General features: G+C 37.2%; 1 protein-coding gene across 2 annotated transcripts in view; it reads right to left on the reverse strand.

The window, feature by feature from the left end:
* METTL25 (methyltransferase like 25) overlaps window positions 1-17,767 on the reverse strand; it is a 47,744-nt gene that overhangs the window by 11,294 nt on the left and 18,683 nt on the right. Inside the window, exons 6-10 of one of the 2 annotated variants that reach the window (XM_066550659.1) lie at window positions 9,149-9,243; window positions 5,326-5,355; window positions 4,155-4,228; window positions 1,938-2,031; window positions 1,548-1,635 (exon numbers count right to left, since the gene is read on the reverse strand). In XM_066550659.1, the coding sequence (XP_066406756.1) occupies window positions 1,624-1,635; window positions 1,938-2,031; window positions 4,155-4,228; window positions 5,326-5,355; window positions 9,149-9,243 (305 nt within the window). In that variant the 3' untranslated portion in view covers window positions 1,548-1,623. Of the gene's footprint in view, window positions 1-1,547; window positions 1,636-1,937; window positions 2,032-4,154; window positions 4,229-5,325; window positions 5,356-9,148; window positions 9,244-17,767 lie in introns of those variants that run through there. The other variant, XM_066550660.1, reaches the window with a different exon arrangement.

The raw sequence follows: 17,767 nt of genomic DNA on the forward strand, positions 1-17,767 counted from the left end.
ACCATACATGACAAGCTACCAAACCCTGGCAGGGACTCCTAAAAACAGTGCCTCTACTCCTCTATTTTCCTTTCCAGTACTTTTATTATCATACAGAGATGAAATTCTGTTTAATATTCTGATAAGCCTAGTAAAAGACTGGAGACTCACAGTTTCTTGACTTCTGTATTTTAGAAAATATCTTTGCACATGTGAAACAGAGACCCATATGGAAACAATTTTTTCTCATAGTTCTCTGGTTGTATTACACAATGTCACTAAGTTTTAGCTGCTTTTTAAATACAACCTAAATATATTTATGCATTAAGAAAATTATTACGTCCCTTTTTTTTTTTTTGGTGATTGACAAGGACATTTTTGATTATTCTGGAAGTGTGCTTCATATATGCTTGCTCCCACCCTATATTCTTCCCAATGCATTGGTTTTTGTCCACTGCCAGAGACAAAGTACACATTTGGTCTGTGCAGTACAGCTGCTCTTTTGTTCATTTCTAAATAGAGCTAAAAACCCAAATTCCACATAAATTTCTCTTTGATTTTGTTATCTTTCAGAGCAAATGTTTAGGCTTCATCACATTTCTAGCTATGTAAGTATTTTTTTTTCTGAAGAGAGGCATTTAACATATTCTCCAATATTGTGTAGATACAGTGCTGACTCCACCATGAAAACTGCAGGGTCAGAACCAGTGTTAAGGGAGCAGTAACAACTTTCCTCTCAGTAGTATCAAAATAGCACTGGTTTTGTGCTGCTGCAGATTTCAATATAGCTGAGAAATAAAAAATAATATTGTTTACATCAGCATAAAATCCAGTCTTCAGTATGCAGCCAGCTGCACATAAAATGAGGAGAAACATGAGCAAAAGCAAGCATTTATTTGAATCAGGTCTTTAGCAACCACATAAATGTGCAGCTTGCAGTAGTGTTGACAGACATCTTTGTCTCAGGGCAACCTGCATTTGTCCAGACCCTTCTTAGCAAAAGGCAGCATATCTAAAATCAGACCTCCAGACACAAACTTTCTCTGCTTACTGGTTTTAAAGAAAACAGTGAACAAATCTGCATTAGCAGAGTTCAATCAATGATCTTGTGAACTGATTATTACACAAACAGCCCACTATTGCTTTTGGGTGACTGTACACACATGAAGAAAGACATAATTTTATTTCTAGCTGGGGTGAACGTATCTTGTTAGTACCTATTCATACAGAAAAGCAAACAGGTAACTACATTCTCTAGTTGTGATTTGCTAAATACAGAATTAAATATAATCCTTTTAAAATACAGCACACTTCAGGCATAAGTCCTTTTCTTAATGCTGTCAGGATGATTCCAATGTCATTTGAATTTAATCGCTTATTTGGTTTTGCCTGTTTCTCCTAGCTCATGCTTTGATGTGCCTGGCAGATTTTAAGTGATTTGACATTTTGACTACAGGTTTTAAACATTACCAGAGACTGCAACAACACTTACCTTAAATATTTTACATTCTTGCCACTCCCACTTTTCCTTTGATTGTATTTAATTTGTTAACAATCTGTCTAGTACTCTCTAGTGTCTCCTTTGCACAACTTGTTCTCACAACATGGTTGTGATCTTCACACAGTCATATTCCATGCCTAATGCTATGTTGCCATCTGTTGACCAATTGAGCAGTTGTAGGACTAAGAATAAGACAGGATACTCAAGAACATAAATAAAACTTCAAAATTATTTTAAATCTCTACTTTATATTTACTTCTTTTTCTTTAACAAAGTGATTTAAAATCTTCATCTGTTTCCTTAACATTTACTAATTTAAAGGTATTAAGTCTTCAAATATAATGTTCACACAACAATATATGACATAAATCAACTCAATGGCTCAAACACTGCATTGTGGTGCTGACTTAAGAAATTATATAGATATAACAATTTCATATAGTCACTAGTGACTCACCTTTGAATCATCCAGTTCCAGCTTTTTCAGAGACCGTCTGACATAATCTGTGAAGGAGGATGATTTGGAGAAGGTTTTTCCAACATGTCGATCACTGCAAATACAGTACTGAGGTGTAGGCTTTTATACATCCAACAACAAAATTCAGATATTTTTAACAGGAGAAATAAATCAGTTGGATGGCTACTACTGCCAAGTTAGTAACAATTTTCCTTTTTCCCCCTTCCACTTAAAACAATCTAGCTAATACTTGAAGTAAGTTCTAGACACAGCAACAGTGTAATTGTGTTATGGTTATAATACAGTTATTATTTTACCAAAAACTCTGAGAGAGTTGAAGCTCCTTTTTAATTTCTTCACTAACATTTTTTAATTTCCTTATATGAATGACAAAATTATTATTTCCAATGACACATTTCCTTCTATACTTCTAAATTACTTCCATAATCTACCATGATCCTGCTGTAATTTATTTAACAGCAACCACTGAACTGAAAAAATGTCACTTTTGCTTGTTACCTGGTGTTCTTATCCTTTCAATTTTTATTGCACTAAATGATGCCAGAATTCTGTTCTCTTCACAACTCAATAGCTTGCATTTCAAGATAGATGAAAATGTGTGTTGTTTCAAAAAATATGCTAAAATAATTCACAAAAACTTAAAAAAACATATAGGAAGAATGAATCCTAGCAGACCACTCATATTTGCTCTCTTCTCTGTGCTTAAAATATCTTGGAGAAAAAACATACAAAGGTTTTTTTTTAAGTCTGAATTCACTTTCTTGACTGAGTCTAACATTTCTCTTCTAGAGTAGGAGTTTAATATTCAGGTACAGAATTTTCAGCTACTGAATAACTTAACAAGAAATACCCTCTTCCTGCACCCTCCCAGTGAAAAACTGAACAGAAGTATCTTAGTATCTTACTTTTCTCCCTTTTTATTCTTACTAAAACCTATCTCCTTACCTAAAACCCAGAACAAACATCTGAAGTCAACAGAAAGATTTCAAAAGATTTCACTCAGTGGCAGTTCTAATGCTGTTTAGCTGTCAAGGACCCTCATTCATTGAAAAGAATTTTTGCTGTCATATTTAATATTCAAATGCACCTAAACATTTAGGCTGATGCAGACTGAGAATCAGTTAATAATTATGTTGTTGCATCATTCCTAGGAAGATGGGCATTTAACATCTTGCTCAGAGAAAAACCCAAAACATGGGGGTGAGACAGGTCTTTCCAAGGTAGCCATTACAGACATATGATCTTAATTATTTCCTCCAAATTATACTTCCTTCAAAAATTGAAAAATCTACCTCACAGTTTTTCTTTTCTCTGCAATTCAGCAGCCATGTCTTTTTGTCTGATACTGTATGCAATTTTAAAATAAAGAAGCATTTCTTCTTTCAGGAATTTGACCTTCTGAAGGGTAAGCTGTCTGACTGACTCTACATCCAGCAAAAGTTTTAAGAGTATTTGCATTAGCACTTATTTTAGATCAGGAGTATACTTCTGAAGTGAATTTTCTGGTTTTTCCCACCTCTTATGCCTTGGCTCACACCGTGAAATAGTATCAGAGCTCAAAAAATGGGTTATTTTCAAACTAAATTAAACTGGAAGGTGTGCTTCTGGATGTGGTCCAAGTGCTAACAGGCATACATCCCACAGAACAAGATAAAATCTCATCCAACTGCAACCACAGAAGAGTATAATGTAGATGTCAGATCCTCAGCAGCAGCTCTCCAAATCCCATTCCTACAAGGAAGCAGCATTTGCCAGTGTAGGCACAGGCAGTGAGTAGCTCTTTAGAGCCATGATGGCCATCAAGCTGTCAGCAGTTTTACTCAGGACAAACAGAAATGCCTTTTCCCATCTGCAGTATCAAAGCTGCCAGGACTTCTGCATGACAGGGTAGCCCAGGACTGCGCTGACTTTCAGTGCATTTGCTGAGTATTCTCAGGTGAAGATGTGCTTTACCTGTGTACCCAATACCAAAGGGGGCCTATTTCAGCTACAGATAAAGGAAGGGCAATACATTTGTGATGTGGATTGAGGACGAGCAAATCTACCTTGCATTTTAATACCAATGTGTATATACAACTTGATGAGACTGATTACTACGTCCTTCTGCTTTCCAAAACACACTTTCTCTACAACACAGAGGTGGAAGAGAATCAGATCAATCTTTGGTTGGTATTCTGTGAATTCCGAGCTTCCTACCTTTTGGTGACACCATAAATTTCTTCTATAATAACCTGAAGAACAGCTCGATAAAACAATGATTCTGTAGGCAGCTGCAAAAAGTTTTACAACAGCAAGGATTTAAAATTGGCACTGAAATTAGGATCAGAGTAACAAAACCAGTATTGGCTTCCCTAACTATTTATTGAGTTATATACTTTATGATCGGTCATACCAGATTTAAGAGGATAATTTACTAATGTTCTTGCATCCAGTTAAAATGATGTTTTTAAGTCAGATTCTAACAAAACCATAAATGCAAGAAAGAAAAAAAAAACCAAACAAACCCAGACTCTCTTGATGGAAAGAAAGACAACAGAGGAAAATGCACTGTTCATGATCTGAATTCTAATATGCAAAATAAACAACAATTATCTAAGTTGTTTTGAAGACAAAAGGAGTAATTACCTAGCTGAATGATCTGCAATCAGACTGTAGCCTGAACCATGTAGAAAGTACTATGCTAAAAAAAATAATACTAAGAATTTCATACATTTGTCTATGGAAAATATGTTTGCATAACACCAGTTAATGATTGCCAATTAAAAATACACAGAAAAAGACTGCTAGGGCCAGTGGGCTTATTGAATATGAAAAGAAGTCTTTCAGCCTGGCCTTTTAAATACTTGGACAGTTGGTGCCCACCATCCCTTAAGGATAACTTGCACAACAATTAATCAAAATATTCACAGACAAAAAATATACAGGGATTAAAAATGAGAATGATGATGTTTCTAACAGGTTCAAGCTTTTGTCATAACAATGTCTATTTTTACATTAGTTGATAAAACATTGGGATAGAGTGATCCAAACCAGGAATATAAGAAGGACATTTGCACTGAATTTATGCATCAGCTGAAAGATAGCAAAGGAAGTTAGGAAGGGTAGTTTGATGCCTTAAATTTTAAGCTGTGCTTTTTTTCTCAGACTCTTAATTGTAAAAAGAAAACAGATTCACTAAGTACAAGCACAGCAATAAAAATGTGATTTTGTGATGACACATGCTATCTATCAGGATTTGACATAGTGTAGGCCAGTATTTCAGATTCCAGATATGCAGAAGTTCAAGAAAAGGCCATGGATTAAGAACATTCAAGGGGAAAAAACCACATTTTATCTTAGAATGGCTAAAATAAACAGTATTACTTACCATTTGGCCAACTGCAACTCTCTCCAAAGCCTTTAAGAGTCAAGGAATTAAATTGCTGATATGTTTATTCTTTATCATAACATTTTATAAACACATTGTATAAAAGTCAGAGGAGATGACATTTAAAAAGATTAATGGTGTGACATAACATGAGCTTGTACACTTTAAAGTGTTAATACCTTTAGGCACTCATAAGCAGCTACTCCTGTTATTTTGGTTTATTTATAGAGAAGCAATGACATCCAACTGTGTGGAAATATATACATGGAAAATTTGCTTGTTTTTCTTTCTATTGTACAAGAGTTTCAGAGGATTACTTTCTGTGAAAGTGCTAAAAGCAAATGCATTTTTCTGGAATATATATCTACTGAAGTACAAGTAATACATTTTGCATATTTAATTATTTAAAAGTAAATACTAGTTCAATGGATAATATTAGTTTTAATCACTATTACTCAGACTGCTGATATACAGGCAAATAAAGTAACTTCAGAGAGACTGCAGTTTAAAATACTGTGCATTATTTTTCACTAGAGTCTTCGTACTATAAATGCTGATGTAGATGTGAGACTACTTGGTTTTTATCATGTATAGTGATAAAGAACAACAAATATTTAGAAGCATGTAATACTCCTTCACAGTTGAAAAGATAGTATGCCCACAAAATTTTCAACAGAGTTTTAAAGATCATAGCAGAAATGAAGACAAAGCCTCAGTATCTGATTATCTGATGCTACATCAAATTAGGTAGCAAACCAAAAATGCCTCATCATTTACAGATTATTACCACCTTTATTCCCAAACTTCACTACAGTAAATAAGACTGCCTGTTACACAATCACCCACACTTCCTTCTCCTTGTGGTAGAACTGATCTGGTATTTCACACTGCTCTTCAAACAAAGTCCACAGAGCTGCAGCTCCTCCATTCATGGCTTTGGCCAACTATCAGGTTTGCCTTCTGCTGCATAAGCTCTTACTACAGCATCCATCTGCTGCTGCTGAGGAGATGGATATGGCTTCCAAGATATATTATTGTAAGGCTCTGAAGCTGGAACTCTTGCCCAACACCTCTGGCCCTTGGTAATTCAACCTATTTGAACTCTGAGTGTCATTGCTCAGCAGACTTTCTGCTAACCAGCCATTAGCCCAAGAAATGTGGGTGCTTAGTGGCTCTGTGCTGGCTCCCTTGTACATCCTAAATGGCAAGGAAAATCCTAGTCATGAAAAATGCATATGGACAACTACAAACATAACAGGAGAAGTATCTAGTTACACAGGAGAACTCTGCCTTTTGTGAATATTCAAACAAAAAGTTTTTATTTGCCAAATTTCTGTGATTTGTGAGAAATCTAAAATAGATATATATAGGAAGATCAGTACTCTCTTGGGGGCCATTTGCTTTTAAAATTTATCTTCCTACCACTGGTGAAAAACAGCCCAACCTTTTTCTTTCCAAAAGAAATGGAATAGGAAACAACTAATGTGTCAGCTGAGGAAGGACCGGTATTGTATGACACTGACAAGAAAAAGAGAAAAGGCAAATCCCTTTAGAAAGCACTTCTGCCGAGTTTTACAGCTACATCTCTAAAATGAACAATTCTTTTCCTTTACTTTGCCAAGGGTAACACATTTAAGCCTTATGGATCCTAAACAACTGTCCTCCTGTATTTTCTCCTGACAGCATTTAATTATCATGGTAGTTCAAGTTTACATAACCTCAATACATTAGTCCACACTGAGTCTTTAGTCAATACTCTTCTCTGTAATGGAGGTACAGACCTAGCACAGAATCACAGAATCACAGAAATTCTAGGTTGGAAGAGACCTTTAAGATCATCGAGTCCAACCCATGTTCTAATACCTCAACTAGATCATGGCACCAAGTGCCACATCCAGTCTTTTTTTAAACTCTTCGAGGGATGGTGACTCCACGACCTCCCTGGGTAGATGATTCCAGTATTTGACTACTCTTTCTGTAAAATACTTCCTCCTTATTTCTAGCTTGCATCTCCCTTGGCGCAGCTTGAGACTGTGTCCTCTTGTTCTGTCGGTTGTTGCCCGGAGAAAGAGACCGACCCCCAGCTCACCACAGCTACCCTTCAGGAAGTTGAAGAGGGTGATAAGGTCACCCCTGAGTCTCCTTTTCTCCAGGCTGAACAACCCCAGCTCCCTCAGTCGCTCTTCATATGGCTTGTGTTCTAAGCCCCTCACCAGCCTCGTTGCTCTCCTTTGGACACGCTCAAGCATCTCAACGTCCCTCCTAAAGTGAGGGGCCCAGAATTGGACGCAATATTCAAGGTGTGGCCTCACCAGTGCTGAGTACAGGGGAAGAATGACCTCCCTGCTCCTGCTGGCCACACCGTTCATGATACTGGCCAGGATGCCATTGGCCTTCTTGGCCACCTGGGCACACTGCTGGCTCATGTTCAGCCGACTGTCAACCAGCACCCCCAGGTCCCTTTCCTCCTGAGCACTGTCCAGCCACACTGTCCCCAGCTTATATCGTTGCAGGGGGTTATTGTGGCCAAAGTGCAGGACTCGGCACTTGGACTTATTGAACTTCATCCCATTGGATTCTGCCCATCCCTCCAACCGTTCCAAGTCCCTCTGCAAAGCCCTACGTCCTTCTAACAGATCCACACACGCTCCCAGCTTAGTGTCGTCTGCAAATTTGCTAATAAAGGACTCTAAACCCTCATCCATGTCATCAATAAAAACATTAAACAGAACTGGCCCCAGCACAGAACCCTGAGGAACACCACTGGTGACTGGCTGCCAGCTGGATGCAGCACCATTCACCAACACTCTCTGGGCCCGGCCATGCAGCCAGTTCCTGACCCAGCACAGAGCGCTCCTGTCCAAGCCACGGGCTGCCAGCTTGTCTAGGAGTATGCTGTGGGAGACAGTGTCAAAGGCCTTGCTGAAATCCAAGTAAACAACATCTACAGCCTTACCTGCATCGACTAGGCGGGTTACCAGGTCATAAAAGGTGACCAGGTTGGTTAAACATGACCTACCCCTCCTAAACCCATGCTGGCTGGGTCTGATACCCTGGCCATCCTGTAAATTTTGCGTGATGGCACTTAATATAAACTGTTCCATTATTTTACCAGGTACTGAGGTCTAGCAGCAGAGCTTAGCTAGAACCTGATGTGATTTATCTGAATACCATAAATTAAAAATTAATAGAGGGAAGGAATAGTGGTATTCTAACTGACAGTGGTCAAAATTTTCAGTACCTACCTGTTTTTTCATATTAGACAACAGCTCATCATCCTATCTTGATGAGGCTATGTCTTTAAAAGTACTTCTTATCTTGGTGCAATGTTAAAAAGAAGTTTCCAGACTCTTAAACTACATGGATTTTTAGAGCTCCTCTAGTTTTTGGAATAGGCAGGGTTGTTCAGGTTTTAAACAGCTAGAACATTCAATATTATGAATCATGAAGGCATTGAGGGAGTTACTGATTGCAATCCTTCTAAAATTACCTTGTTTCTCCCTAAATCCTTGGCCAAGAACTATAATCCTGAGGGGTTACCTTGTTTAGGTTTCAGCAAAGTTTTGGCCTTTCTGTCCACTCTTAAAATACATTTCTATCAATACTCATTTTTTCATGCCTCCAGCAAGTATAAAATTTATAAAGCTGGAAGGTCAATACTATATTTTTTTAGATATAATTCATCATGCTTACAACATTAATGATGTTATCCTGTAGATTCTTGGATTAAAGTCATGGCTTCAGGATCAGAAGCCAAAAACAATGAATCCTGTAACATCTGGACAAAGCTCTCAGTTGAAAAAGAGAGGAAGGGGAATCATACCAAGCATGCTGACATCCTAGCATTGCGACCACAGCACCAGCCTTCATCCTTCAAGTACTGACACATGGGAAATCCCCAGACTTGGTCATGGCATTCTGCAATATGGAGGAAAAAAACAAAGGCACAGCTTTTCCTCTTACAGACTACACAATGTATTGAGCAAGATGAACAGTAGGTAATGTAGTAGAAACACTTAACTGCTCTCATCCAATACCAAAACTTGTGGTGGTGCTACAAAAAACATGTTTTCCCTGTAACAGATGTTTTTGGTTTATGCTGAATTGCTGATAATTTCACATTTTCCAAAACAATTTTAAGTGAGTGCCCTTTACAAAAATCCACTGAAAAAACAGTCACAGGGACAAGAGAAAAGTCTGCAGATACTCATGGTAACCTACACCATGCCATGAATCACAAGATGTAGGCCAAGCAGTCATTCCATGCAGCAGGGCCTCAGTACCACTTCTCATTGTCTTCTTATTCTATCCCAAACATCTTTCAAACATCACACAGAACAATATGTATTTGTTTATTCTAGTTCTGAAACAACATTCTGCTGTAAGGCAGAATGTTTGTTTTCCAGAAAAGAGCAGCTGCAAAGGCTCTTGCTGTTTCTTCAAAACGCCAAGAAGCATTTGCATCACAATCTGTGCTCAGTTTCAGTATCATTTGTATTTTGAATAACAAGACAATTATTCATGTTTAACCCTAATGCAAATGTGGGAAAACTGGTACAGAGATTACTTTATAGATGTTCTTAATAGTCACGTCTAAATGTACACAAACTCTAAATGTTTAGAGTTTTCATTAACACATTGTCAGCTGATTTTTAGAACAGTGAATAAGATTTACTGCTTTCTTAAAAAAAAACCCCACAAATTGGCTGAGATCCTGGCTTTTTAGCACAGGAAGGGGACTGGGGCATATTTCAGAATAAATCATATAATGGGGTTGAAAAGAGGGGACAGCAGAAAATTTACCAACAGTCGAGATATATAAGTAAAATTCACTCCATAAAAGTTAAGCAAAGAAAAAAAAACAACCATAAAGAACCCTCCCCACAACTCATGGGAGGGAGGGAAAGCCTTTGGCTTTCTGGCAGAAGTGCCCAGTCTCAGCTGACCATTAGAGAGTAACAGCAAGCAGGCAAGAAACCTCTGCAGGCAACCTCACACTTTGCTCTCCTTTTAACCCTGAGGGATGCCAGAGGCTCTTAGGGGCTGAATATTGGTTTGAGAATCATGATTTAGAATAGGATTTTAATTATCAGCATGATTAACAGAAGGAGAAAGAAGACTTTTTAGAAATAATGATGAAATTTGACCAAACAGATTGCAAGTGGTTTCAGCACTAGAAATGTAGTAAGAATTTGTAAGTGCCTCATGACAAGCTCTAAAATATTAATGAACTTCAAGTCTAATTATGGAGTACATGGAACACATGGATATTTCTACTGCAGGGATGTCAGTAAGAACTTACTGAGTGCAAGAAAACAATGACTGACATGGTTCCTATTGTATGTCTTTCTAATATCATTGTTAAAATATTTCAAAATAATAATTTGCAAACTGAGTTAGAAAGATTAAATCCTTGATCTTTTCAAGCAAATCTCTTCCAAATTATACCGTGTCCTCCAGGCAAACTAATCATTCATTCAAGTTAAAGTTACTACCCTGTCAGCTACAATCTCAGTATCAGTGCACTGTATTAATGCATAATTCAGATAATCTTTGGAAAAGATTATCAGTCAAAACATCATCTTCATTTAAATTACTGAAACTGTAAAGTAGGAGAAAAAGAGAGGGAAACTAATGCTTCAAGTTAGAAAGAAATTTTTCACATATATCAAAAGTTGACCACGCATCTACAATATTGCTTTAAGTTCTACTTATTTTTTCACATCCAGTCTGCTCTCAAGCACACTTCAAAAATTTTTAGGATTAACATATTGCTATAAAGTTCATGTATTTACAAGCTATATTTTAAAAAACTGGATTTTTTTTAATGCCTGCAATTATTTCAGATATACTTAATACTATATAGCTCACTATATTGTGCTTCTATCTAACACAACAGCAGTTCTAAACTGTATAAATCTCAAAAAATATTCAAGAAACGTTTTAAGTATATTTTAAGTATTCCATGGAACATTTCACAGGAAACAGCTCAAGTGTCCAACAATGCATGAAGCAACCATGTTATAATTCAGTACAGAGTAGCCAATCAGACAGAATTACTTCTATGAAAATCCTTTTTTCATAAAATCCTTTTCACATTTGCCAACTCTGTATGTGCACAAATGATGACAAGGAAGTTCAAGAGAATGGGACAAGCTTCTCCAATACCTTTAATATTAGTCCATCCATAGATTTTCATTTCTAAGAATAATACTGCAATTTTTAGTGTGCTAATATTCAAATTTTACTTCACAAAGCTTTACAGTAAAATATAGTCATTATAAAACAACAGGACCAACAAGCTTTAATGTTACTGGAAAAAATAAGCCTGACTTCAGTTCCATGGGATGAGCCAGATCAGAAAGCTGTGGAGACAGCAATGTTGGTGCAGCATCCTGCTCCCCTTGGCAGCCCTGGTGACCCTGGAGCTGTAAGCTTTGTCAGAATCTCTGAATCCCAGCCCTAAACCTAATTGCTGCTTTTGGCTGATTATGTAATTCAATGGATTAAAATGGCATTTTTTTGTCTGAGATTTTTCAGTGGAAATTAATCTTTATTACTTTATTATCCTCAGTTTTTTTCACATACACCCTACTTTGTGTCTTTGTATATATTGTGAACTTCATCAAAGTTGTACTAAAACACAAATAACCTTTTTCAGATCCTCCATAGCCTCTATCTTCCACAACATTGTAGATTTTCAGTCTACTTCTGTTATTCCCCAAAAAAATAGATAACTACTAAACTGCCTTTTTCCTTCATGGAAAAGATTAAATCTTCCTTGGCCATGTAATTCACTGTTCCTTGAGTTTGTATTTTTCAAAAAAAGTGCCCTGACTAAGCAGGATTTTGCTGGGGAAAGCAGAGGACAGTGGGGAAGAAAAATGCTCTCTAATTCCAGGAAACAGAATCAGCTGTCACCAAAATAATTTCCAACACCTAAACCTACAGTATGTTTTAATTATGTGCATTAAAACTTTGGCATTCTCAATTCTAACCTCATACTTTGTACACACTGAGAAAAGTACAAATGTAAGATGGTTTCAGGTTTTAATATATTCTTGCTACATTAATTAATGAAAAATACCATAATAACTTCAATAGGTAATACTTTCATTTAACATTTGTAAAGCTTACCTTGTTAGTATTTTTTCAAGTTTCATATTTTTTTCAGAATCGATTTTTATAGAAAACATCTTGGGTTTAGTGACTAGTTAGCTGTGTCACAAATACATGGAAAGGTTCCCTATGCAGCAATATCTAATAATGCCTTGAGAAGGAAATTAAGCTTTTTGATCTGTTGCTTGGAAGTGTTTTCCTGTGTTGCCATGGTATCAGTGGTAGCTATTTTAAGACATTGGCTGTGGAATATCTTTGAAAATATACCTAGGCTACACATAAATCATCTGTACTCTAATACCCTGAAACAGTGAGTAATCTTTTAAATTTGAGTGGAACAGAGTGATACCAAGCCATTATCTTTAAGTAAGTAATCCTTTAGAAAATTCAGTTTCGTAGTATTTGTCCTCTGAATCCACCTTACTCAAGGCTTTCCCATGTTTCACAAGTCGAATAAAATTCTGTATGTGAATTTTGACTACCCTTTGCAACCCTTTTGGTTCCCTTAATTATGTTCAATAGCTTTTAATAGTCAAAGTTTATTCTGCAAAAGCTTTGCTGACTTCTTTCAGAGTGCCTTATTAAGAAGCTACTTTCCACAGCTTCCTGGAGGCCTTTAGAACTTCTCTACCCAGCAGTGACCTGACTTTGGAAATCCTTACACAATATGGAGTTTATGTTTTGTCGTACTTAAGCCAACCTCAAAAGAGCTTCTATCAGACAGCTATCACTGAAAGCATCTATACAACTACACCTAATTCTTATTTCAAATTGCAGAATCAAAGAATATGCTGAGTTGGAAGAGACCCAAAGGATCATCAAGATCACCTCTTAGCACCATCCCCAAGGATCACACTATGTGCCTGAGAGCACTGCCCAAACACTTCTGGAACTCTGTCAGGCTTGGTGCTGTGACCACATGTGCTGAGGACTGCACACGATCCAAAGTATTAAAACTTCCCCCCACAGGGGAGGTAGCTGGGCATTTCCACCTGAACCTGAGCCTTGAAGTGTTTGTTTCTTGCCCCACCCCTGACAGATCAAGACTGTGACCGTCACTTCAACCAATGGACATCTGAAGTGCAAAGTGCTCCTGAAGTACAAAAATGATGGGTGATGATATCTTTCCTCTCTGCCAGCTACTCTAATAATTTCTTTCTCTTCCTCATATTTTTTCTTCAGTGATATTTTCATGCTTTTATAATGTCATATTACTATAGATAACAAACAAAATGGCTACATTTCTATTGCAACCCAATTGTTCTAAAATATATATACCTACACACACACACACACACACACACACACACACACACACACTTATATAGAAACCTGTCATTTGTTTCACTCTATTCCACCCCAAGGGATATATGAAAGGGAATCTCAGTTACCCCATCTCTGTGGTGGGTCTTAACAGTAGCTCCAGAGCAAAAGCAACATTGATGTGTATTTTCCTCAAAAGAAAGGATATAATACTGAAGAATTTCACTGGTTTCTAGACTGGTATTGATGTATTTGGTGATATGGAGGATGGAAAGAAGAGAACCAGAACACAGAAACCCAAATTCCTTTTCAAGGAAAGTAAAATCTTTTTTAAAATATGTTAAATTTTCAGTTCTTCTCTGTTTAGGGATAATCATAGACCAGCTGATACATTGCTCCAAAAACATGTTAGCTGAATGTAAGATAAAACAGCTCCCAAAAATCCTAAGAATATCTCCTGAACAGAGACACAGAGTTTGTTTTAGCCTAAAAATCATTAGCAAACAGATTTTTTTCCCAGAAAAACTGACATAATGGCTCACTATGTAAATAGGTTTATGTAAAATGTCTCTGATAAATAGTAAAATCCTTTCTACTCTGATGTAATTGACTACCCAATGCAGTAACAGAGAAGAAAACCCCCAAAGGAATCAATTATACTAATGGCTATGTATATTTTATCCATACAAGAATCTCTATATAAACAGACAATTCTCCTTAGAGAGAGCCAAAGTAAAACTACTTAGAATTTTCCAAGACCTGTCATATTATTCCTTATTAACTGAAACTTAGAATTTCACACTGCTTATAACAGCAGTGAAATTTAAAGACAGGTGCTAAAAGACACTGGCTTCAATTTTTTAAAATTGAGTTGAAATTTGATGTTACACAGCACCTCTTGGTTGTTTTAGCCGCTAATGAATCAAAGCAAAGACTTTCATGATCTTAACAGTTCAAAATTATTCCCAGCATAATTGGAAACGTGGTCCCATTACAAAAATTTCCAGATGAATTCAGCTTATTTAGAGACACATAGAAGGGCACCATATACTGATTGCATTATTATTCATGATTGTGACTGCTGGCACCTACTTTCATCAGAAATGCTCACAAAGTATTCACAGCAGGTCCAACACCAAACTGAATCAGCCAGTCTTGCAATATCTGTACTAATTTTAGAGTATGTGAGAAATGTAACGCATTATTCCCTGAAGTCATCTCAGAAACAAACAAACAAAAAAATCCCAAACTTGTGATAAGCAAGGTAATTCAGCAGCCCAACAAAAACACCACAAAACCATTTTGTTGATATTTTGTCAACACCTCAGACTTATAAACACTATGTTAGGCATCATAACAGGTAAATTTTATTCCCATGAATACCAGTTAATTCCAGTCAATATAAACTGTAATATGAACTGAAAAAGTAATTTTTCATTGGCCTCATCAAGACTGGTCTTGGTATTAAATCTTAAGTGCCAAAGAACATACTGTCCAGCCATACCAATTTATGGCAACCAGAAGTCCATTGCAGCTCCTCTGTGAGCTGGCTCCTCTGCTTCAACTGTGCTTACAAGCACAGCCCTCTGAGTTTACATTAAAGAAACAGCAAAGATGGAAAATGTGCTACTTTGGGGGCAAGAGCTTTGAGGTGGACTTGCCACAACCTTGACTTTAATGGTGCACACCTCAAGAAAATAAAAAAGTTTTTAAAGAGAACAAATGACATTTTAAAAACGGATTTTGAAAAACTTTGAGGCTACTCAGTCAAGATAAAATAACTGTAGAATGCTTTGTAACAGAACTTCCCGCTGTGTGCTCGTAGCCAAGCCCTTGCTTACTGGACTGATTTCCAATGAGTAAGTAATTTCCTGTGTTGCAGCAAGTTCTGCCCAATTCTCTTTGCTTCTAGGAAGATCTGTCACTGCAGAGATGTAGCTCTAAACCTGCTTGCTAATATTCAAATTAGTCTCTCCACACAAAGCATCTACATGTGTCTGCCATCCCTGATTGATGGCCTAGAGTAGCCAGTCGCTTTCCTGAGTTCAGTGTCAGAGCCTGGGCAAGCAAAGGAGTATCTACAGCAGAGATCATACTGGCTGAGGTACCACACAGGCCAACCAGAAATACACAAAATCTCCATGTGGCCACATGGGATGCATTGCAGGCCCACATAACTCACCGGTGCCCCATGAAAACCATACTCTATCATCTTTGCCAGGTCATGTCCATCCTGATTACAGGAAACAGGTGAAAACCACACTCATCTTCACCTAAATAAGCTCAGATAGTCTCAATAAGTTTATGGAGCACTTTTTCCTGGAAACCATGTCCAGGCCCATGAAGAAGGTTGACACTAGCTGGCAGGAATTCATCAGGCACTGACAAACTACTGCCTTCTGTGAGGCAGTGACTGGCTCCATGAATTAGGGGACAGCAGAGATATAGTTTATCTTGATTTTATGAAGTCTTTCGGCAAAGTTTCCTTAGTATCTTTATAGACAAAATTGAAAGATATGACTCAGACAGGTGCATTCAAAAATAGGTAGAAAATCAATAGTAATCTGAAGCTTGACAGTGAAGCCTGCAGATTAAGGGATGTGATTATTCTCCCTTTTTAGCACTTGTGAGAGTATCTGGAGTGCTCCTCTGGGCTCGTCAGCCCAGTATAATGACTGAAATGAATTTATTGGTGGCAAAAGCACTAAAGGGCTGCAGCCAAGAAGGGGTCTAACTGCTGTTTTCCTAAAGGAAAGACAACAAAAAGGATTAAGCTGAACTATTCTTGGCATGCAAAATGAAAAAGACAATAGATAATGCACAATAACTACAAAGTCTGAATGGATATGAAGGAAAGAAATTCATAGTGAGGGCAAACATTGAAATGGGCTACTGTATCACTGTCCTTGTAGATATTCAAAACACGACCCTGACTGAAATGATCTAAGTTGGCCCTGCTTTGTGCCATGATCTGGTCCAGATGACCTTCAGAAGTTACTTGCTATTTAAATGCTATATTTGGCCCATTCTGGAAGCAGTATTAAAATCCACTTGCTTCTGACACCTACAAGAGGAGCTCTTTTACTGCTTGAATTGTTGGACCAATACCATCTGATAAGAGACAGAGTCCCCTAGCATCCTCCAGAACGCTTTGTCAGTTTGAAGTCCATGCACAGGAAATGCAGACACAAAATACAGTCTGAATTCTTTCCCATTTTCCATTTGAAGAAATCTTAAATCTTAGATATTGTCAGTCCTTGTTCTCTTAGCCCTCCACTGCACATTTAAGAACAGGCCATATGGTGGATGACTTAGTAGGGGAATACAACAGCATTATACACTTTAGAATATGCACTCTCATAGTAATAGTAAAAAAAAATATTTTGAGCATTATTAAGACAATATATATATTCTTTCCCAAAAAAAGTATACTGTCATTTCCTTTTGTTCTGTCCAAATGTTCTCCTTTGAGAATAATTTTGTCCTTCAAGCAGAGTAAAATCAATTCAACATGCAATTTGACTTCATTTTCATACTGCTATGAAACTGCAGTATCTCTTCTAACCACGTACATATATCTGTTTGTTTGAACTTTGAAAAGGTTATCATGCCTGATCCTTTGGGGGTGTCTGAGTTTATGCACTGGTCTGCAAAAAAGTAATCCTATATAGCCAGCACAGGAAGCCGTGTCCTCTTTGCAATAAGAAAGAACCAAATGTTTCAGACACTCAGACTTAATGAGAAGCACCTGAAAAGTTTTTAATGTCTTAAAACTCTGATGTAAAAGTAACTGTGTATTTTTTCTCTAACTGCTTTTTTGTAGCATAGAAATTTCAATTGTATTTTCTTTGCTTTTGGAGTGAGCTGAAGTATTTTGAAATTACTAGGACTAATACACTGAAAAAAACTCTTAAAAGAGTTGCAGAGTTAATTAAAAACAACATGAAAAGGTTATTAAAGCAAGAAAGAGCTAGCATGTGTCATGGTCAGTGTGGAGCTGCGCTTGTGACTACTTAAGCAGCTAACTCCTTAAGAGCAATAGCTGAGTCTCACATGCCTT

This window comes from Molothrus aeneus, chromosome 5, assembly GCF_037042795.1.
Source record: "Molothrus aeneus isolate 106 chromosome 5, BPBGC_Maene_1.0, whole genome shotgun sequence".
NCBI lineage: Eukaryota > Metazoa > Chordata > Aves > Passeriformes > Icteridae > Molothrus > Molothrus aeneus.